Here is a 24,433-nt window from a genome sequence, read left to right on the forward strand (position 1 = left end):
GAAAAATCAGGCATCTTGTATTCCCAAGACTAGATAACACCAGTTCAGACCAATGTTCCCTCTAATTTTTCCCATCGATGTGCAGAATGAATTTTGCTATGTGCACCAATGTGGAGGTGATGTGTGGCAGGGGTGGGGCCGAGAGGTTCGGAGTGTGGGAGGGGCTCAGGGCTGGTGCAGAGTGTGCGGGCTCCGGCTGGGGGTGCGGGCTCTGGGGTGGGGCCGGGGATGAAGAGTTTGGGGTGCAGGCTGCCCCGGGGCAGTGATGGGGAGAGAGTACTCCCCCCCAGCCCTGTTTCCCCGCAGCAGCACCTGGGCTGGGGAAGAGCATTTCTCCCCGCTGCACCAACTCTGGGCCTGGGGCTGGGGGAGAGGCACCTCTCCCAGGCGCAGCAGCTCTGGGGCTGGTGGAGAGGTGCCTCTTCCCACCAGAGTAGCGCTGGGGCTGGGGGAGAGGCATCTCTCCCCACCACAGTAGCTCTGGGGCTGTGGCTGGGGGTGGGGGGAGAGGCATCTCTCCCCACCACAGTAGCGCTGGGGCTGGGGCCGGGGGAGAGGTGCCTCTCCCCACCGCAGCCCCAGAGCTGGAAGGGAGAGGCATGTCTCCTCGCTGCGCCACAGCCCCGGGGCTGGGGGAGTTAAGTGCGCACCTCAAAGGGAACTTAAGTTCAGACTTCTTTTCACAAAACTCCACTCCTCACTAGGCTACTGAGTGATGATACATTCAACTGATGAAACATAAGAGAATGGGTTTTATGAGGGTAGAACACTGTGGCCTGACAAATGGTGGCTTTTCCATCTTAACCCTTTTACGTGTGTCATACCCACAGTGGAATTGGGGACTAAGTACAGGGTATAGAGTATCAGTGCTAAATTAAGAAAAATAATCTCGTCTTGAAACACAATAACTAACAAAGGCCAACAGCTGAAATAAGAAATAAACAAATGCAAGGAATATTTCTGAGGCATACCTCTAATCTTGCCAAGACCTAAATATGTTCCACAAAGGCCTTTACAGAACAGAGGGAGAGAGAGACATTGGCTTTGCATGTGGAGATTACGTGGTGTGTAGACTAGCATGCAACATTTTATTTAATTTCAGTTTCCAAGAAATGATCTGATGATTCATTATATCAATAATTATGCTCAAAGAGGCATTTTCATTCCAAGCTCCTATTTTCAGGCACTTATAACTTTTGGGTAAAATTACCATTTAGATGGATAGTTTTCATGAATATTCTGAGTCTAAAGGAGATTTTTTCGTGGGAGGAAATAAGTAGCGCTGTGAAAGGGGCTTGGAGGGCCAACAGCCTGGGGGTTAGCACACCCAGCTTTTGGCCCCTTCCACCTCTGTCCACGCAGTAGAGGGGACTGTTCCTTACCTTAAGCCAGGATCTTTGGCTTTCCACCTGCATCTGGCCTTGGCCTTTAAGGGAGTGTGGTAGGGAGACCCAGGCCCTCCCTCTGGCCCCATGGGAAACAACACTGGCAGCAAGTCCAAGTTCATTTCTCTGGGCCACTTCCTACCCATAAGTCCTTTCAATTTGGGGCATGTAGTCCAAGTAGTCAGCTGCTTAGCAGAAAAAGGGTCCAAAGAAGCAGAGCCCTGCAGACCCCCTGGTTCTCAAAGTGGGGGTGGGTTGGACAAGGAAGGCACTATCTGTGGGCCTTACCCACTATGTGGTCCCCTCTCAGCTCAACCTCTCTCCTGCAGCCTGTCCTCCACCTGGTCTTCTGAACTTCCTCTTAACCTGCTCCTCTAGTCGGAGCATGTTCGGCAGGCCCAGAGATGCGGGGCTCCTTGGTCCAGGTATTGCCTTTTAACCCCTTGGGGCTCAGTGTGGCACCATCACAGGCACTCACCACAGTCAGACTGTTTTTCCACCATGGCACTCTTAACCACTTCCAGTCTGGCTGGTGTGGTATGAGGATCAGGAATTGTATCTATTCTTCCCATATGACAGGGCAATACCACATTTTCAGCCAGCCTCTGATTTTTTCTGTCCTATTTTGCAAAAGGGGGTTGCATATATTTTTATAGTCACAATCAGTTTCAGTACAGAAATGGGCATAAAACAAGGCAGGCCAAGACTGAAAACACATTTATATTGTAGATTCACTCATCAAATTAGCTGAAACCTTTCAACCAATGTACGTGAGTGGAATGGGGGAGTAGCATTTACAAGAAGTGGCACTTCATCCAATTTAACATGCTACAAAAACTGGGAAGAACAGCAAAAGCAAAAAAATGACATTCATCCACGTAGAGTGTATGCATGTGTAACCCACATACTTTTATACTGTGTATATGTATGTACTGTGCGTATGTGTGTGTATATATGTAATGTATTGTATAAACATTTTAGTAGCCAGCAGTTGTGATATATATACAATCAGTAAAGCAACGAAGAACAAGATCTATACTCATTACTTGATTTCTGCACAGTTATATAGTAAGAACATGAATCTCCTCAGCTTTCCAAAATTGAAACCTCATATTCATAAGTGCTATTCCCGCTGTGACCTTACTTGATCATAGATCTCATATGTCTATCCAACCAGTCAGAATGCAGTCCCCCTAGACTCTGATGAGGCAGAGAACACCATATCTCTGCTTAATTCTGGTGTTTCATTTTTACATTTAAATATTCAAGAAATTGTTGAGAAATGTCAGTGCAATATTTCTACTCTTCAAGTATTTTTTAACAAACACCATGTCTTTTAAAAAATTGCTGCCTCTGGAAGAGCAGTGATAAACTGGACTAAATGTCCATAAAATTAAGTCAATTTTCTGGAGTGAGGTGAAAAATCTGTTGTATACAAAAGGAAACTGTTATGCATTAGGAGATAGAAAGTAGTTATCCTTTCACAATGGCTTATTTTTTCCTATTTGTATGCTGCGTATTTTAAAAAAAAAAGAATATGTAAACACAGCTGCATTCTGCAGTATAGTACTTCCAAGCAAAGATGATTAAACATGACACACACACTTCCGTATATTAGTTGATGCCAAGGACAGAATGAAAATGCAACACACTGGTATTGGAGAAATCAAAATAATTTTCTTTCTGTACAGTCTACAGTGTTTAAGAGAAGAGTGCTATTTATTTATTTATGGCTTCTTCTCAAGAATAATTAGGTCCCAAATCAATAAGGAAGCTAAATACCTTTAAGAGCATGCCTACGTCCATCCCTATTGAAAAAAGCATTTAAGCACATGCTTTAGTCCCATTAATATCATTAATGACGTTTCCTTCAAAATTGAAGACAATGATGTTTCCTTGAATTGCACTAGCAGTGCATTAAGCTGAGGCTGGAAAACATAGCTGGAAAGTGGCCTGAGGCTGCTCTGGGCTAGCAGAAATGTATAGGATATATAGAGATGGATCCAAGCCACAGCATTTAGATGTGGATTCAGATTTTGAACATTCGCAAATTCAGAAATGTTCGGATATATGGTTTTGGTTTGGCCCAAATTTAGGTCTGGGTTTGAAGTTGAAGCTCCTACTTTTCAAAGAATTGGAGTATTTGGACCCAGGGATTTGGTGCAGGCCCATCTCTAATGGAAAGCCTTTACACTAGGTCTGAGTTACTTGACTTCCTTATCCTGGGATATGGCGCAGCTGCTTTGCACAACATTGCAGGCACAGTCTGGCCCTAAAACTGGTGTAGCTGGGTAGGGTGGGGGAACCACCCCAGCAGAGGGGGATATGCCTCTGGTATATATCTGGTGTGGTGGCTTCTATGCCACATACATCCAGCTGCTGATATAGAGATGTGGCCAGTGGCAAGGAGATATGACTGAAGCTTCCCTACACCTTTCTGCTCTCCATTTGCTGTTCTTGAGGCCACCGGCAGCTGACATAAGATAGAGCTCATGTTACACCAGAGCTGACGCACAGGATGTAGGATACAACATCCTCATGACCTGCACTGTGTAGTCCTGGGCCACAGCCAAGGATCTTGGCCACTGTCTGTCCAGAAACATCCTTGCCAGGCTTCAGAGGTTGACTCAGTTGTCTCTGTTCTCTGTTCCATGGTCTTATCGGGATCAAGATAGGGATACCCCATTCTCAGTTCCTGGTCTCTGCCATTGAACTGCCTCTCAGACTATGTCAGTGTTGTTGTAGCAATATTGGTCCCAGGATATTAGAGAGACAAGGTGGGTGAGGTCATATCTTTTATTGGGCCAACTTCTGTTGGTGAGAAAGACAAGCTTCTCGAAAGCTTGTCTCTCTCACCAATAGAACTTGGCTCAATAAAAGATATGACCTCACCCACCTTGTATTTCAGAGTATGTTCACAGAATCCCTTTGATAAGGTTTAGTGGAAGGCTTTTTCTATTTGGGTCAGTTCATTTTTGACTGGTTTCCTTTCAGTTGTTCACCAGTTCTTCCTTTTAGTGGCATTTCCTCCTTGTTTTTTGTTGGCGGGAGTCATATGAGCAAATTAAATATGACGGATGAAGAGGAACATAAGTTCACATAAGAAAAAGTCCTCTGAATATAAGTATGTGACTATATATGAGTGTGTATAACTAGAACTTTTCAGCACACACAAATGAGTCTGCAACCATTTGCAGCTGATTTTCTCTTTCTTGCAAAACACTTATTGAAATGATTAAGCCTATTTTTGTGGAGTATAGAAATTTATCTTTGTTTGCCATTTTCTCTCTTTCAGCTCTTCTTTATGCAACTATTTTTGGAAATGTCACCACCATTTTCCAGCAAATGTATGCCAACACCAACCGATACCATGAGATGCTGAACAACGTGAGGGATTTCCTCAAATTATATCAAGTCCCAAAAGGCCTTAGTGAACGAGTCATGGATTATATTGTCTCAACATGGTCCATGTCTAAAGGGATCGACACAGAGAAGGTATGAGTGCATGAGGTAAAAATCCAGATATTGTACCTTTCAATCCATTGTGTCCTTTCCAGTAGAATAAACAGTACTGAGTACTGTAAACGCGCTTGCAAAAAAGATCTGAACCACATGTGAGTCTATTAATACTTTCATAGTTGTGTTCAGAGAGAGGGCGCTGGTTTAAAATTAGAAAAAAAATGGAAACATTGGCAATTTTGAAAGTGTGTTCTGTTACCCTGCTTTTCAATATGGTCTGACTTTCCATTTTCCAGATTTTCCTTGGAATTATTTTAACTTTTTTTGTGTTTTGGGATTTGAAATTAACAAAAACAATTTTTGAAAAAATTGAGAGGGTGGGGAGGAAGAGAAAAATCTCAAAAAGGATACCCTTCATTTTGGGGGGGAAAAACCACATTTGATGGGGCTGAGTAATCCAAATTGGCAATACAGAAATAACAAATAAAAAACACTGAAACCCAACAAAACATTTCGCAGAGCAACTAGAAGGCTAAATATTTTAGTTCCCAAATTTTTTGTAAAATGGAAAATGTACATTTCATTAAGCATTCCACTTTAAAAAAGGCCATATGTCAGCAATTTTATTCTGTTAAAAATATATCCAATAGCTCTTTTCATACATATTACACATACTAGCACAAAACTATCCTTTACTCACTTTTGTAGTTCTGGTGCTTGCCGATAGCATAAAATATAATAATAATATAGTAGCAGTAATGGAAAGAGAATCAAAATCAGTGTATCATTGTGGTCTGGTTAAAAGGTGAGTAGCAGAGCACTGATTGGCTCAGGAGATTGATAACTGGATATAGATCTTTTCTGCTCTAGTTCCTGATCCAAAGCCCACTGAAATCATTGGGTGTTTGGACTTTGAATCAGGTCTTAGGTCACCATTTGGAATCTGGCACAGGTCAGTAGTGACTGAAAGTTGTTACCCTCTGAGGGTTTCTTAGCATTTATGAAATGAGTTCAGTTGCCTTGGACCAGTTCCCAGTGGACGGAACCATAATTGCTACCATCACAGTTAGCACAAGTTTTAATAGACACGAGACTGATCTCTTTGAGGTGTCCTCTCCAGGCCTGGGCTGAAGCCCCTTTGGCAGGGAAGTTTGGGAAAGCTTGTGTTCCTGCTAGTCATTTTCTACCTGCTCCATAGATTAAGAAAGGAGACTAGGGGTGAGATCTTCAGTTGGTGTGAGTTGGCCTAGCTCCACTGACTTCAGTGGATTTATGCTGATTTACGCCATCGGGGAACTGGACATTAAGTGTCTAGTACTGAGAACTCTAAAGCCCACTTGACAGAGGAAAAGTTGTGATAGAATATTGCTGTGCTCTGCTACAGTTCTTATTTCGGTTAACTGTATTGCACTGTGTGGTAGGTGTAATCTGAGTTCCACCAGAACCTATCTCACTATAACATGACAAAATGGAATTATTGTGAGAACAAGGACAGCTTTAAGTCTTCTTATAAACCCATACAATGTTAATTATCGAACTAATTAACCTGAATTTCACAGTTAGTAATTCACTTCCAAAACTGTGCAACTTTTGTGTATTATTATTGTTATGTTAACTGATAAGGCTTTCGGTTTCTTGGATTCTTGTAGTTCAGTATGCCTGATTCTTTAATATGTTAATTTCAGCTCCATTTATACAGTGACATTCTAACTTCCAAATGTGTTCATACAGTTTGTTAATAATAAATTTGTTGTAATTGCTGTAAATGGACTCAGTTCTGCTGTGAAAAGCCAAATATGTGTAAAAATTCAATTTTCATTCTCATTTATCTCCTTTCAATTATTTCTGCTGCAGTTCCATTAGACTTTGATTGTGCTTTGCAGTTAATTAGAAGAACCTTTGCTTTAATTACTGAGATTTCCTTCCATTATTTCCACATATCCAGTTTAATAGATTGTAAAAATGCAGTTATAGCCCATAAACATCCTGATCATTGGCTTTTAGAAAGCAGCGTTCACTTGTCTGCATAGTAGTAGTGGTTGCTTAGCTAGATAATTAATAAGGCCATAAAATCTGTGATTTAGGTTTTTAACAGTATTCCCACACTGGAGGCCTGCCTAGCGTAGCTCCTGATCTAAACACCATTTAAGTCAATGGAAAGACTCCTGTTGAATTCAGCGGCGTTTGGATCAGGCCATTAATGCTTTTATGTAGTACAGTTTTTCAGTTAAAATATTTTATTGACAACCAGTGAGAGAGTAGCTATAAAATGGTTACAACTTTTAAAATATTCCGTTACACAGCGTCCAGCAAAGGCTATAAACCTTCAATGGCTACTGCGCAAGTACCTTGCTGTGACTGCTGTGAGCTGCATTGAAGCAAATGGGGGTCTTCATGGAGGCAGCAATTTGCTTGCTGTCAACTGCATGATCAGAGCCAAAATTCAGATTTCTTATGGGAAAGATGGAAAGCTGTGTGTAGGTCATTGGCAGTCACATGACCCATCTGAACTTTGAATTCTGAAATGAATTATGAAACATCTCAATTATAACAAATGAGAAAATGTTGTATTTCCTAGTTGGCAAAACTAAAAAATACAGCAGTCACATAGACTAGATCCTTTCCTTTGTGTTCGGGGTGTATTTAGCACTGTACAAACCACTTAAGGTAGGAATGTTTTAAAAAACCATTTGGGAAAAATCATACGACTTCTGTATTAAAATTTGTGGGGGAAAAAAAACAGGTCACACTGCACCACGTCATAGAATTTTTATTTACTGTGTGTGCAATACACCAGTCACAATGAAGATAGGAAAATATTGCACCAAGAGATTCAGGAGCTGACATCCTCTAAAATAATGTGTCTCCAATTCTCTGGGGCCTGGTAACTTTTCTATGCTGGAAACTTTTCCATCTTTTGATCATAAGCTTGATTTAATCCTGCAGTAGAAATATAGACGAGAAAGAAAAGAACTGTTATATTTGTTGGTGCACCTCTGTGCCACAGTAGAATTGTTCCCAATAGTACATTTCCTAGTTTTTATATCCAGTCTGGTTTTAAAAATCCCTGGTGATGGGCTTCAACCAACCCTGGGAGACTAGCACAGCCTAATGTATCTCACTGTAGGAGAGTTTTTTAATTAAATACAACATATATTTTCCCTTTCTTAATTTCATCTAGTGCTCACTCTCCTGTCCAGGTGATCAGTAATCTATCCCTAGAGTCATTTCTCCTGTGTTTTTCATTCCTCACTTCCTTCAAAACCAAATATATGTCTCCAGCACATACATCTAGACTATCATTATGCATAGTAGTATCTCTCATACTCCTTACATTTGGGTAGACATTTTAGTCTATTACTATATTTCTTATTCTTCAGCAAAGATTTCTTTTAACTGTGCAAATAATTAGCAAAAACCTCTAAACTTTGGCAATTGTTAATATTTATGGATGGTTTTCTTCCATATAAGTATCATTACTAGAGCTGAGTGAATAACAGATTTTTCAGTTGGCTGGAAATTGCAAAAAATAATAAAAATAAAAAGTAATTTCAGCTTGACCACAATTTTCTTTAAATTTTTGGCCAATCGAAATGTGAAAAAAAAATTGATTTTGGTCATGTTTCATTCTCCCCAAGATAAAATGTTTCATTTAGATTTCAAGCATTTTTAACGTGTTTAATTTTTAAAATAAAATGTAAATTAATGTTGAATGGAAAGGTCGCTTTGAATTGAAAAATTGAAACATTTCATTCAGATAATGTCAAAATGAAGCATTTTATTTTTTTCATATTTTGTTTGTTTTTATTTTCAACCAAAACAATTTGGCATTTTTGATATGAACTCATGAAACTTTTCAGCGTTGCCAAATCTGCATTTTTCTCCCCTGAAAAAAGTTTCAGCCAAACAATTTCGTTCAGCTCTACTGACTACATCTTCATTAGTTCGAAATAAATATACTTTATTGCTCCCTTTGCATTCACGTGTGCATTATGATGTCATTTCCCCCCATTATTAGGATACATTTCAGTCAGTCAAGCATGCAGCACAACTCAACACATTTAAATTATGTTTTCTTTAAATCAAATACAGTGGGTAGAACAGCTCACACGTTGACCCTAAATTATGCAGTTTTTTCTGGTGATGAACAACTGTATTGTATGTAACTACAGGCCAATATATCATGATAAAGTCTAGTAGTTTTTGTGACAGCTAAGGTTTTTAAAAGAAATGTGCTTGAGACTAAAATATAAGTAAATGCCTTTGCTGGGAACGCTATACCTTTAACAAATGTGCTTTAATTAATTGTTACAAATATCATTCAAATAGTGCAGTTAAATATCTATTCTTAGTTATATATGAGATACTAGTGTTTAATGCCATTGAAAATCTCGCTCAGACCAACAACAAAGAAGAAATCCAGAGAGCTTAGTGTTTGGTTCTTGTGCAGATACACAGTGTGGGCAAAGTGAAGGTTGACTAGATGTTACTCATCTCCCCAAAGGGGGCAATGAAGAAAAGGGCCATAGATCCAGAACTGGCTGCCTTAAGTAAGTAAGTAAAACCCCTCTTAGATGGCCCAATCCAATGCCCATTGACTTTGGTGTGTGATGGATCAGACCCCGAACTTCCACACTGCAGGGCTGTGCCTTAAAGCAGTGGTTCTCAACCAAGGGTCTGGAACCCACTGGGGGGCAACGAGCAGGTTTCAGGGGGTCTGCGAAGCAGGGCTGGCATTAGACCTATTTGGGCCCAGGGCAGAAAGCCAAAACCCCACCACCTGGGGCTGAAGCCCAGGGCTCCAAGTACCACCAACCGGGGCTGAAGCCGAAGCCTGAGGAACTTAGCTTCACAGGGCCCTCTGTGGCATGGGGTGCCGGGCAATTGCCCTGTTTGCTACCCCCTAACGGTGGCCCTGGCTTTTATATACAAAAAAACAGTTGTTGTGGCACAGGTGGACCATGGAGTTTTTATAGCATGTTGGGGGTCCTCAGAAAGAAAAAGTTGAGAACCCCTGTCTTAAAGGACCAATCTAGGCTGGGTCTTTGGTGATAATTTGTCCTCAAATTTCATCTTCAACCCACAGTGCTCATTGTTCTTTCTCACTCCTCCTTCCTGCATACCTATGAATAGAGAATCAATGAAACTAAGAGTGTCCCTTTATTTGTATTATTTAAACTGAAGCAAGTGGCCTGTGATCAATCATCTTAAAACATTTAGAAGTCAAAGCTGTAACATTGACAGCTAGGACAATACACACAATACATTGCATATGCACTGTACATACCATAATATGATAATACATAGCTCATGTGTAGGAGGGAATTTGTTTTTATACAGCCCCTTTCATGTTCAAGGTACCTTGGTTATTCACCCAGTAATGAATTAAATGTAGATCGTGAGTAAATACATGGGAAAACGCAGCAGCCATTATATATTTAAAAGTCTCTCAGAGGCAGCATTGCACATTAGAACCTGTTCTGCTGAGAGAGATAAATGTGAACCAGAACATTCTCTGAATATGAACTTTTAAGTAGTTGTAAAAGTATTTATAGTAACAGCCTGAGATATTAAAATGTTCACGTTGAATTTGAGCTTCTTAGTTTTAATCAAAATGTGCTTGACAGCAAATGAAACATTAATAAGTTGCAGCTCTCCTCTAAAAATAGGTCATTACATGTGAACCTGCACAACGATTCGTTTACATCCAGCTGTTTCTATGAAGGTCCCACTCTCCTAATGGCAAAATTGTGAAATGTCAATAAAGCTGAAAGATTTTCCTTCCTTTGACTCTTAGTTAAAGTTTGGCTTGAGATTCTCTTAGAAAGTAATACAATCAATGGCCAGATAATTTCTAACATGATTTAATGGTCCACTTTTCAATAAAAGACACAGGTTGAAAGGAAACAATTTATTCCTCAGTTTTTACGTAGGAATCTATCTGAGCCACTTTCACGTTGTAACTCCTGAAGTGGAAACAACGGGAAAACAATACAGCATTAAAACTATTCATTACTGATGGCATGACCCAATATGCAATAATGCAGAAGAGATAGGACTATGGTAAATATTTTCAGGCTGCAATTTTATGAATCATAAATCTCAGAAAATGCAAGGGAATTTAGTCCCTTCTGCTGCTAGTGAGATCTTCAATGGCCCTATGAAATATTGTTGACACCCCAGTACTGAAACCTGAGATTCATGGCCTCAAGATATCTCTCCCAGTGTCCTGATGCCCTGTAAAATCAGGCTGCTATTTCTACATGGTCTCATCATGGAAACTTGTCTGTATGGCCTCTACTGCCATCTGTCCCTACCACCAGCGCGGTCCCCATACTGTAAGATCAGGAGCACAGGTTCTCTGTTTTCTAGCCATACAGAATTTGCACCATATACAAGGTGCAACAACCATGAAATGTACATATGATTCCAGACTCAACAAGAAAAATAAAATAATCTGCACAAATATTGCCCCTACATTGTAAGGGCTGGCTTGTCAGCAGCGGGTGAACAAGAAGTCTCCCTCACCTCGCAGAACTGTTCAAGGGCCACTCACCATTACAGTGCACTCCCTCTTGGAGAGCAGGATGCAGAAAAGGGAAGAAACAGAACCATGGGCCACCCGCCTTCCACACAGGGTCTTTGTACTGGTGGGAGCCTCTGCTCCCTCCTAATGAATGGTGCTGATTACTTGCCTCCTGTGCACAACCAGCAGCACCAAGAAAGATGGTGCCTATGTAACCCATATCCATACTCATGGTTTGTCTACACCGCGGCTGGGAGGCACAAGTCCCAGCTTGGGTAGATGCACCGTGCTAGCTGTCCTTGAGCTAGTGCCCCAAAATAGCAGTGTGGCCATGTGGTACAGGCGGTGGCTCAGGCTAGCCACTCAAGTACGTACCCAGGTGGATGGGTGGAACTGTACTTGGGTGGCTAGTGTGAGCAGCCGAACGTCCTGATGCTGACATACTGCTATTTTTAGCATGCTAGCTCAAAGAGCTAGCGTGGGTATGTCCCCCCAAGGTGGGAACATACCCTCAGTAATGCTGTGCCCCTGGTTTGTCACGAGAGGGAGGACTGAATCTGGGACATCTATATCTTAAAACATGAGCCTTTACTGCTTGAGCTAAAAAGATATGTCTGTTAGCTAAGGCAGTGGCAGCCCCATCAACCAGTTTATGTGATCCAGCCACCACTTGAGGGAGACAGAGTGCCACAGCGAGTGGTTATGTTTGCTCCTGCCGGGGCAATGTAACTTTGTACTGCTCCCTGTGCAGGGCTGAGATGCAAAGTCTAGCCTCAGGGAGAATCTTTTCTTTGTATCCTTCACATCCTTTGACATCTGAATGATCCCCTTATTTAATGACAAACAAAAAGTTCCCCATGTCAGTGGTAGAACTGGAGCTTGGAATTTTTTGTCAGTCCCAAAACTGTGGGTGCATTTTATTTTATTTTATTTTATTTTATTGCTGGAGAGGGTGAGATTCTGCAGTGTGAATCTCAAGATTTTTTTTCCTATCGCAAAAACTGATGTTACCATGAGTTTCTTAATGATATTGGCTAACTTCTAATGTACTGTGTCACCTCAATTTTTGATATGTGTATAGTAGGCCTTAAAACGATGAAAACTCCCTCAGTAGTGTCCCTTCACAACACAGTGTGGGATCTGACACCTTGTATCATCTGCACCTTTCATTAATGTGCTCATTACTACATTTTCCAGAGCATTTGTTAATTTATTAAAAAATCAAACCAGACCTTCCAGCAGTTGTGTCCCCACAGCATAATATAGTGTAATTTATCATCACCAGTTGTTTCAAGACCTACAGCCAGTTTTTATCCGTGTTGAGAAGATTGAATTTAATTTAATCCAAACTAATTTGTAGCCATTTCTGTATATTTCCAACACTTGTTAGTGTTATTCAATTAAGAAATTTTCCTTGTTGTTACTGTACTACCAAATCTGTCTCAATGCTCTGATCACCAGTGTAATTCATATTCTGTATTGCTTAAAAAATATAATTAAGCTCAGTTTGCAGATCTGGTGCTTTCAGCATTTAAAGCAAACTACATAAGAGACCTGAAGAAGATCTCTGTAGAGCTGGAAACCTTGTCCCTTTCACCAACAGAAGGTGGTCCAATAAAAGATATAACCTCACCGACCTTATCTCTCTCTTGGAATTTTAGACAGTTCAATTAAATAGTAACAAACTCAGTGCTAGCATGTTTGATCCAATCTATTAAAAACAGTCTTAATCCATGGAGGGTTAATAACTCTGATCAATCTGTCTAACTATTTGTAAAAAAAAAATCAAATTTACAGTATGAAAGTGCTCAGTGATTTGCATATCAGCTGTTTCTTAACTTTGCCTCCAAAGCAGTTAATCCAATGCCCATTGTGAAATTTATGGCCAGATTTTCAAAAGAGCTCAGCACCTGACTTAATGAGTTCATATGCAAATCCAGTCAGTTTCTTTGGGTGCCTAATGGGAACTGAGCTCTTTTGAAAGTCTGACCTGAAAATCTAGCTCTTCATGGCCTCTTCCCAGCCAGGAATTGATCTGGGGGCTCCCAGACAACAGTGGGCATACTCTTCCCCCTCCGCCCCCCCAAGTCGAAGTTAATTTTATGTAAAAGTTATTCCGCCACCACTGAATAAATCTCATGGCTGGTGCAGTGAGAGAATGAGAACTTAGATCATTATAAGTCTGCTTCAGTATGTGATTTGTCAACCAGATATTCCCTGGCATGACTTCAGAGATATTGTCATGTCCATGAAGCCATTCAGCAGCCTTCTCAAACTAGAGAAGATTTCAGAAATATTTAAAACGGTTCCAGCAGACATTATTTGTACACCGTCTTAATCCACAACGTCTTTATTTTAATTCATTTGCTATTCTTGCAGCTCTTTTATAATCTCTGCTCCATGTAGAATTCGATGAACTATTCTGGAGGCTTATCTTAAACTGCCTGAGTACACTTAGAAAATGCTAGGAGGAAAAAAAAAAATCAGATGAGCCTCCTTGGGAATTTTACTGTTCCCTTCCAGATCTTAAGTTTAGCACAGAGATATAGATGTACCATTTATTTCTGAGTATTCCAGAGCTTTTAATACCATTGTCACAAGTCTCTGGCTACATACATAAATATCTCACTCACCATCTAAACTGCACATATGCAGAGATGGAACCTACCATCTTCGTTCTAGAAATATGAACGACTACCACATGTGCTGAAGGAAACTGTCTATCTGCTGTGATTGTATTAGGGCTTATATCCTGTGTGGGCTGGCTAGAAGATGCTGATAAAATCAAATCTGAGCATTCTTTTTGTAAGCAACTGAGCAGGTTTGATTTTCCACTCAGAAGAGGGCACCTCTTCAGTGCATTACTTGATCTCAGCAGTTAAGCAAAGCTGTCCCTCGGGTATTAGGGGTCTACAGTGGTTCAATCCAATAGATACCAGTCTGTGGCTTCACACATGCAAATGTCACCATGAGCATGTGACACAGAACTCAGAACCTTCTCTGTTAAAAATCAGAGGACTCTATCAACTGAGCTAAAGAAGGTTTTTCTGCATACTGGGATTCTACATTGCCTTTCATTTTTGCAGCAGAAGGTATGATGTTTGGATGCATGAGCAATAGTTACTGACTGTGAAGTCCATGGCCACAGATTTATTACATAGAACCCTGTAGACTGTATTCTCCCAAGCTTATGCTCTGAAGCTATCAAATAGTAAAGCATTGTAGTCAGCAACCTTCATATTGATTTGTTCGTAAAACAAGGATTCCACGCACGCGCAAAAAAATAAAAATAAAATAAAATAAAAATGAAGACTCCTCAGGAAAAATCTTACCTCTTTGGAAACTGGAAAGTGGTTTTTGATACATGGCTTAAAATATACAAAAAATAGAAACCAATAACTAACAGGTATTTTGTATCCTCTTTGGAAACTGGAAAGTGGTTTTTGATACATTGCTTAAAATATACAAAAACAAACAAACAAACAAAAACAATAACTAACAGGTATTTTGTATCCTCTTTGGATACATGCCATTTTAAAAATGTGACATTTGAGGAGACAATTTAGATTCTTTGTTTTTAACCGTGTAATCAGAATGTCTAGTTCTTACTCTGCTGACTAAGGGCCATTCTCAACAGGGCTTGTATATAAAAGAGAAACATCTTGTCTGTTACTGTGATCTCTTAAAAAGAACAGGAGTACTTGTGGCACCTTAGAGACTAACAAATTTATTAGAGCATAAGCTTTCGTGGACTACAGCCCACTTCTTCGGATGCATATAGTTTCACTAGAAGAAGTGGGCTGTAGTCCACGAAAGCTTATGCTCTAATAAATTTGTTAGTCTCTAAGGTGCCACAAGTACTCCTGTTCTTTTTGCGGATACAGACTAACACGGCTGCTACTCTGAAACCTGTGATCTCTTAGTAACTTCAGAAGGTTCCACCTTGTTCCTGCAGAAAATAGAATCCTGTTTCCACACCAGAATCTTCTTTACATCAGCAGGAAAACTACCATGCAGAATCTGATCTGTGCCATCAAATCCCCTTCTTACAGTACTGCCCTGAGTCATGTTAGTGGAGTTGATGGTCTCCATTAAACACCTTCTGAACCCTTGATGCTTGCATTTGTACAATCAGAAAGGAGCTATAATAAAGGCTAGTCAGAGACTGTAGAGTCCTGTGCTGGGAGCATACAGTATATGGATTAATAATTGAGATTACCCATTTCTCGCTATTTTCCCTTGATATTTCCACATTTACTTTTTATTTTCTTCTATATCTAAGATCCTTTGTAAAATCTTTTAACACAAAATATTTCCTATTTAGTTGTCTTCAACTTCATTCTCTGTTCTCAGTTCAAGGAAAACAACATATTGTAAAAATGAAATTGTTCAGCCTGTGGCTAGAGCTTTGCTCCTTGCTCTTTTGCTATTGTGCTTGCCGAAGAGTGAAGTCTCAGTGTATATAAAGAAGGTGCTATCAGAAGAGTCACTTTCTAAATGGAGTCTTTTGGATCATGACTTCAATTAAATTACTGAATTCTGTGTGATTTACTGATCTGGCATTTTCTGTGCAATGGTGTTCTTGCAATCCTTCTTGTTACGGTGTTTGAAGATAGAAATACTACTGTGCCTATAAAAAAGAGCCCTACTTGGAAACATAGAATCATAGAAAAGTTGGGCTGAAAGGGATCTTGAGATGTCATCAAATCCAGCCCCTTTCGCTGAGCAGGACTAAGTAAACCTAGACCATCCCTGACAGGTGTTTGGCCAACTTGTTCTTAAAAACTTTCAATGCTGGGGATTCTACAACCTTCCTTAGAAGCCTATTCAAGAGAGTAATTATCTTTAGAGTTAGATTTTCTGAATAGCTAACCTAAATCTCCCTTGCTGCTGATTATGACCATTGCTTCTTGTCCTACCTTCAGTGGACATGGAGAACAATTGATCACAGTCCTCTTTATATCAGCCCTTAAAGTATTTGAAGACTGTTATCAGGTCACCCTTTGGTCCTGTTTTCTCAAGACTAAACATGCCCAGTATTTTTAACCTTTCTTCATAAATCAGGTTTGCTAAACTTTTTATGATATTTGTTGCTCTCCTCTGAACTCTCTCTAATTTAACCACATTTTTCTTGAAATGTCGCACCCTGAACTGGACACAGTATTCCGGCTGAAGCCTCACTAGTATAAAGTGAAGCAAGACAATTACCTTGCATGCCTTACATAGGACATTCCTGTTAAAACATTCCAGAATGATTTTTGCCTTTTTCACAACTGCATCACATCGTTGATTCATATTCAATTTGTGATCCACTGTAACCCCCAGATCCTTTTCTGCAGAATCTATTCCCCATTTTCTAGTTATGCATTTGATTTTTTTCCTTCCTAAGTGAAGTACTTTGCACTTATGTTTGGTTTTTTTTATTTCATCTTGTTGAATTCAGACCAATTCTCGAATTTGTCAAGGTCATTTTAAATTCTAATTCTGTCCTCCAAAGTGCTTGCAATCCTTTCCAGCTTGATGTTGTATACAAACTTCATAAATATGCTCTCCACTCTGTTATCCAAGTCATTAAATACTGAATAGTACCGGACCCAGAACTGATCCCTGCAGGACCCCACTAGATATGTCCTCACAGTTTGACAGAGAACCATTGATAACTACTCTTTGAGTACAGTCTTTCAACCAGGTGTGCACCCAACTTAAGTAATTTCATCTAGACCACATTTCCCTACTTTGCTTATGAGACTGTCATGTGTGACTGTGTCAAAAGCCTTAGTAAAATCAAGGTATACCCCGTCTACTGCATCCCCCCATCTATTAGGCCAGCAATCCTATCAAAGAAAGAAAATAGGTTGGTTTGACATGATTTGACAAATGTTCTTGACAAATTCATGCTACCTATTCTTTATAACTAGGGCTGTCAATCGATTAAAAAAATTAATTGCATGATTAATCATGATGTTAAAGAATAATAGAATTCCATTTATTTAAATATTTGTGGACTTTTTTTACATTTTCAAATATATTGATTTCAATTACAACACATAATACAAAGTATACAGTGCTCACTTTATATTATTATTTTTGATTACATATATTTGCACAGTAAAAAACAAAAGAAATAGTATTTTTCAATTCACCTCATACAAATAATGTAGTGCAATCTCTTTATCATGAAAGTTGAACTTACAAATGTAGAATTATGTACAAAAAAGCACTCGAAAATAAAACATTGTAAAACTTTAGAGCCTACAAGTCCACTCAGTCTTACTTCTTGTTCAGCCAATTGCTCAGACAAACAAGTTTGTTTAATTTTGCAGGAGATAATGCTGCCTGCTTCTTGTTTATGTCACCTGAAAGTGAGAATAGTCATTCGCGTGGCACTGTTGTAGTCGGTGTTGCAAGATATTTTCGTGCCAGATGCGCTAAAGATTCATATGTCCTTCATGCATCAACCACCATTCCAAGGGACATGCATCCATGCTAATGAGGGGTTCTGCTTGATAACAATCCAAAGCAGTGCGGACCAACGCATGTTCATTTTCATCATCTGAGTCAGATGCCACCAGCAGAAGTTTGATTTTCTTTTTTGGTGGTTCAGGTGCTGTAGTTTCCACATCAGAGTGTTGCTCTTTTAAGACTTCTGAAAACATGCTTCACACCTCATCCCTCTCAGATTTTGGAAGGCAGTTCAGATTCTTAAACCTTGGGTTGAGTGCTGTAGCTATCGTTAGAAACCTCACATTGGTACCTTCTTTGCATTTTGTCAAATCTGCAGTGAAAGTGTTCTTAAAATGAACACCATGTGCTGGCTCATCATTTGAGACTGCTATAACATGAAATATATGACAGAATGTGGGTAAAACAGAGCAGGGGACATACAATTTTCCCCCAAGGAGTTCAGTCACAAATTTAAGTAGCAGATTTTTTTTCACGATTGTCATCAGCATGGAAGCATAGCCTCTGGAATGGTGGCCAAAGCATGAAGGGGCATACAAATGTTTAGCATATCTGGCATGTAAATACCTTGTAATACCAGCTACAAAAGTGCAATGCAAACGCTTGTTCTCACTTTTAGGTGACATTGTAAATAAGAAGTGGGCAGCATTATCGCCCATAAATTTAAAAAAAATTGTTTGTCTTAGCGATTGGCTGAACAAGACGTAGGACTGAGTGGACTTGTAGGCTCTAAAGTTTTACATTGTTGTCTTTTTTTAGTGCAGTTATGTAACAAAAGAAATCTACATTTATAAGTTGCACTTTCATGGTAAAGAAATTGCATTACAGTACTTGTATGAGGTGAAATGAAAAATACTATTTTTCTCATTTTTACAGTGCAAATATTTGTAATAAAAATAATATAAAGTGAGCACTGTACACTTTGTATTCTGTGTTGTAATAGATATCAATATATTTGAAAATGTAGAAAAACATCCACAAATATTTAATACATTTCAATTGGTATTCTATTGTTTAACAGTGACATTAAAAGTGTGATTAAATGCGATTAATTTTTTTAATCATGATTAATTTTTTTAGTTAATTGCATGACTTAACTGTGATTAATTGACAGCCCTACTTATAACCCTATTATTCTCTAGGTATATATAATTTGATTTTTTAATAATTTGTTCCATATCTTTCCAGGTATCAAAGTTAGGCTGACTGGTCTATAATTCCCCAGATCTTCTTTGTTCCCCTTTTTAAAGATAGGAACAGTGTTTGAATGACTGATCACTTGGTACTGTATTTTTAACTCATTGAACCGTATTTGGATGGTTTTAATAAGTTTCTTGGGTATATGAATATCTTTTATTTTTGATGAGTATGATCACTTTATATTAAACAAACAACAAACAAACCAGGAAGCTCTCAGGATACAATTCTTGTCCTCCCTCTGTAATATTTTACAGTAATTATAGAGTTTGAGAGGTGTTGAGTCCACTCTTTTTTCCTTCCAAAGTATAGAAGGTTGGAACATAAGATTTGGAAGCCAAAATCATTTAGGTGTATGTAAGATATATTATGAACACGGGGTTTAGAAATTCAAGGATCGTGGCCTCTTTTACTCAAAATCATTTATATTATTAAAAGAATGACACTGTTAACAAAGGAAATCCTAGCGATACTAGATAAGAATGGTAAGTTGCCAGTCATGAAGCAGAAAAGGAAGAAATAGTCAATAATTATTATTGGAGAGAAGCAGGGTGATGTATTCATATCTTTCAGTAATAAGGAAAAAGTTTCTATTCCAGAAGTAAATAGGAAGGATTGAAACAGCAGCTATTAAATGTAAGCATTTCTAAATTAGCAGGTCCTGAAAACTTGCACCCAGGAGTATTAAAAGAATTAGCTGAGACGCTATCTAAACCATTAATGTTCGATTTCAACAAATCATGGAAAACTGGGGAAGTTGCAGAGGAAAAAGCTAATATTGTGCAAATATTTCAAAAAGTTAAATGAGATGACCCAGGTAATTATAGTCTTGTTAACTTGACATCGATACCAGGCCAAATCATGGAAAGGCTGATAGGGGACACAATCGGTAAAGAATTAAAATATGGTGGCAGGCAACATGGCTTTATGGAAAACAAGTCTTGTCTAACTTGTTGTTGTTTTTTGATGACATATTATACTAGACTTCTGTAAGGCATTTATCTTAGTCCTGCATGACATTCTGACAAAAAAATCACAACCAAAATCAATGTAACCCTTATTAAATTGATTAAAATTGGCTAGCTGGTAGATCTCAAAAGTTATTGTAAATGGGAAACCATTATCCTATGGAAGATTCCATCCCATCATCATCTTTTGCAGGATCCCACAGGAGACATGAGAAAAACAGTAGCTGGCTTTTTAATCTAACAGGAAAAGGCTTAATGGGATCCAATGGTTGGAAGCTGAAGCTAGACAAATTCATTCAGATGCAAATTTTTAACAGTGAGGGTAATTAAACATTGGAAGAACTTACTGAGGGACATGGTGGATTCTCCATCACTTGGAGTCTTTAAAATCAAGATTGGATGTCTTGTTGAAAGATGTACTGTAGTTCAACCAGAAGTTATGAGCTAGATGTAAAAATTACTGTGCCAGGTTCTGTGACCTGTATTATGAGGGAGTTCAGATTAGATTATTAGAATGGTCCCTTTTGGTCTTAAACATTTGTGAATATATATGCTTAAAATTTACCTTGACTGTTTTCCAATCCATTATCTCAAAGATAACAGTATGACTTAGATCTATTAAAACAAGAAAGGGACACATATTAATGTAATTAATTAAGATTTAGATAGTTTATTGTCTGACAGTTCTATGCTTTGGACCTTTTAGCAATATCGTACAATAATAATAATATCATTCTTTATAACAGATCTTGATTGAACAGAAATTAAAATTCTAACTTTAATTCCTACATTAACATGAGCATGGTTGCCACAAAGTTAGTTCAGTGTTGCCTGGATTTCTCTGCTAAAGTGTTCCTTGACATTCTAAGGTCTGGCAAACTGTTCATGAACTGGAGACTGTATCTCATTATTGCCTGTGGAGCGAACTGATTTAATTCAGTAAGGTGAGAACTTGCGCAGTGTTATTTGTTGACCTGCAGTTTTCTATATATATGAGACTTTCACAATGTAGTTAATTTGTGTCCATTGGGCTTAATTTACACCTTGTCATACATTTTTGTTAGCAGTCTTAAAAAGAGAATATTCCCAAGTAAATTAGCTACCATGTACTTAAGGATTTACATCACTATTAGCAAGTTTGAGAAAATGTGCTCATGTTAAATGTGCATTTCACAAGCCTAGTTCTTATAATTACTGGTGATTCACAGTTTGTCACTTTCTTTCTTTAACTGGTTAGGCTTTGCTAACTTTCCCTTTATTGTATCTGTAGGAAAAGCCACGTACGGTAAGAATTTATCTCACAGGATGGCCAAGATCAAGTGATCTATCATTGGCTGTCGTCAGGTTCACAGTGCGGCTTTTCACTCACTTGTGCTTTCTTATTATGAGATTGCATAACGTTTTTGTTCCTATTTGTTCTAATCTTTCAATAGCTCACATGTACACATGCTGAACAGATAATGAGGTGGTTTGTGCATAGCTTCCCATCTTTATAAACTGGATCCGAAGGTGCAAGTGCTGGGGTTTGCTTTCCTACTCTTGCCCATTTAGAAGCATTGAAGCAGGGAACAGCCCGGCTTCCACCACTGCCTTAATCAATGTGCCCCAATTCTCTGCTTTCACAGGGACCATCTCTGTCAATAAGTGGGTAATTCAGATGCCCAGGCTGCTGAGACTGCCAACACGGGTGCCAATTAGTGCCAACTGTAAATGGTGTGTTTTGTAGAATTTATGTTTGTAGGAACTGATGTAATAATGCCTAGCTCTTACATAAGACTGCTCATCAGTAGATCTCAAAGCACTTTACAAATGAGATCAGTATCATTATCCCCATATCACGGACATAGATGGAAAACTCTCTCTGAATACTGTCTGAAGGTGACACTGGTAAAAAATATTCTGCTGTAGGAATGTCTTTTTGTGAAGCAGTTTTTTAAAACACCTACTGATCTTGTATCATATTCCCAGCTGATTTTTTTCCCTTCTTTATTCAGGTTCTTTCCATTTGTCCCAAGGACATGAGGGCAGATATCTGCGTGCATCTGAACCGGAAGGTTTTTAACGAGCACCCTGCCTTTCGACTGGCTAGTGATGGCTGCCTGCGGGCCCTGGCTGTGGAGTTTCAGACTATTCATTGTGCTCCAGGAGACCTCATCTACCATGCTGGAGAAAGTGTAGACGCTCTCTGCTTTGTGGTGTCGGGATCCCTAGAAGTCATACAGGATGATGAGGTGGTTGCTATTTTAGGTACTGTGATCTTTACTGAAATGGTCGTAACCTACATAAATAATGGGGAGCTGTTCCCCAAGTTTTATCTAATAATCTAGTTTGAAATGTAAGTTACTCAGTCATTTCTCTCAGCCTGTCTAATCAGAGGTGCTTATTGATGTCGTGTCTAAGTGCTGCATGCCAATTCAAGCTGTTCCTGAGCATTGCCTAACTGGCAAAACCCTCACCCTTGCCTTGTTCCCCGTGCGCATGATTGTGTGAGTTTCATTTTGTTTTTCCTTCCATCCTATCTCTACAGTTGTGAGTTGATCCTGGGAATATGCTATTCCTGGAGGAAGGACTTACCAGGAGATGGGTCTTCCATTGAGACCTGTATAAAGTCTGGCTTTGGCTGCCCTCATTAGGTGTAGCTGGGGTGTAGCTGCTGAAAAGGCTCTGCCTCTGTGTCTTATCCTATCCCTGTACCTGTGAACATTAGCTGTCTTGGAGGATCATGAATCTTGGCAAATCTTGAAAGAGAGGATACAGGATGAAGAGTAGATAGATGAAAAGCAAATAATTAAGGGGGTGAGATATGTGTTTGGAGAGGAAGATTGCTCAGGCAAATCTTGTGGACTTCATTTACTATTCTTAGAAAGCCCTTGCCTTGCCAAAGATCATAAAACGATGCACATTTTTAGCATCATGAAGCAGTTGTATTAGGAAATGCAATTGCAGTGAATGACCTTCCTCAGGGAAACACACACTGAGCGGCTTGCAGCATTGTATTCTGTTAATTACAGCTTCACCTTGTGACAAATTCCCTCCTAGAATAGGAGCGAGGGAGCTAGAGGGGAAAGTGATATTTGGACATTCTGGATCAGGTGAGTTTTGTCTTAGCAGAAATGATTTGCTCAGTGAGCTGTGGGTATGCTTTCCTTCTGCTTGGCTTCGAATAATAACTGGTCTTGCCCAGTGGCACTGTAGCAGTGCATTGGGACCATGAAAGATGAGTGGTTGTCACAGCACTGAAACACTTTGTCTCCAGAGAGACTCCTCTAGCAGTAAATCCTTCACATCTTATTCCTGTAGGAATGCTCTTTCTGCCTATTCTGGCTCACTGGTCAGAGGTAGGGTGTCCCTGAGCATAACAGAATGGCATCTGTGCGCTTGAAATTCTTTAAATCTTCTACCGGAGGAAATGTGTGCAGTTTTTTTGGGCTCTCATAGGAGTGTTTTCCATGTTAACCTTCACACTGGCCAGTTTCACTTGCCTGTATTCTAGTCTGTTTTTTTTTTTCCACTGACACATCAGTGCTAAGTTTTCTCCTGAGTCAGGAACAAAAGACACAGAAATTCTTTTCTGGGCAGTAAAATGACGCACTTACATCATTGTTGTGAATTGACCCGCAGGCCAATACCAAAGGAAATGAATAGTGGTTTGAGCCGGATAGACATGCAAATTAGGGCTGACCCAAGCAAATCTAGGCCCCCTATGAAGGCATTTGCGTGATCCCCCTGGCTGGGAAGCCTATGATTCACTCTGTGATGTTCTCCTCTCCCTGGACCTTCCTCAAATTCCTACATAGGCCACCAGTTGATGAAGGAGGTGGTCAGTGGCGGTGGGAGGGTACAAACAGAATGTACATGTGTCTAGGGAATGGGGCGCACCGTAATGGGTGGAGTTTTCCTATTAAACAAGAAGAGGTGGGAATATGCCACTTGCCCCAGCCAGGGCCACATTAAGGTGCGAGAAATGCAGCTAACGCAGGAGGCTCCAGTTATCACCAAAGCAGGTTGTATGCCACAGCATGCAACACTGGGGCAGTGGCATTAAACAGGACACTGCTGAGCCCCCTGTGGTTACAAGTTTGGCAGCACTGATTGACCTGGCCCTAACACACATCTCTCCCTGACTGTCATGTCAGTTGGACAGGTGTAGCTGAGGGCAGAACAGGGTGGTTAGTATCGGTTCACTAATTTAGTACTCGTGGGGGAATTCTGTGCCACTGCGCATGTGCAGAATTTATGTCCCCCTCAAATTTCTCTGCTTCCCCACAGAAAAATGACTTTCTAAAAGGGAAGCAAGGGGAAGCCACAAGAGCAGTCATGAGCCCTTCCCCAGCTGGTAGAGAGCTAAATCACTGTGGGGCTGGGGGTGGGACTGAGGAAGACACGGCTCCCTACCTGTGCCAGGCTCAGCTGATAGTCCTGGCTTCCTCTTCCCC

At 39.8% G+C, this 24,433-nt stretch overlaps 1 protein-coding gene across 2 annotated transcripts in view; it reads left to right on the forward strand.

The window, feature by feature from the left end:
* Positions 1 to 24,433, forward strand: part of KCNH5 (potassium voltage-gated channel subfamily H member 5) — a 223,105-nt gene that overhangs the window by 144,642 nt on the left and 54,030 nt on the right. For both annotated transcript variants that reach the window (XM_024105172.3, XM_005285878.5), the window contains exons 8-9: positions 4,681 to 4,880; positions 21,992 to 22,244. In XM_024105172.3, the coding sequence (XP_023960940.1) occupies positions 4,681 to 4,880; positions 21,992 to 22,244 (453 nt within the window). The remainder of the gene's footprint in view (positions 1 to 4,680; positions 4,881 to 21,991; positions 22,245 to 24,433) is intronic.

The sequence above is a fragment of the Chrysemys picta genome, chromosome 4 (assembly GCF_011386835.1).
Source record: "Chrysemys picta bellii isolate R12L10 chromosome 4, ASM1138683v2, whole genome shotgun sequence".
Taxonomy (NCBI): domain Eukaryota; kingdom Metazoa; phylum Chordata; order Testudines; family Emydidae; genus Chrysemys; species Chrysemys picta.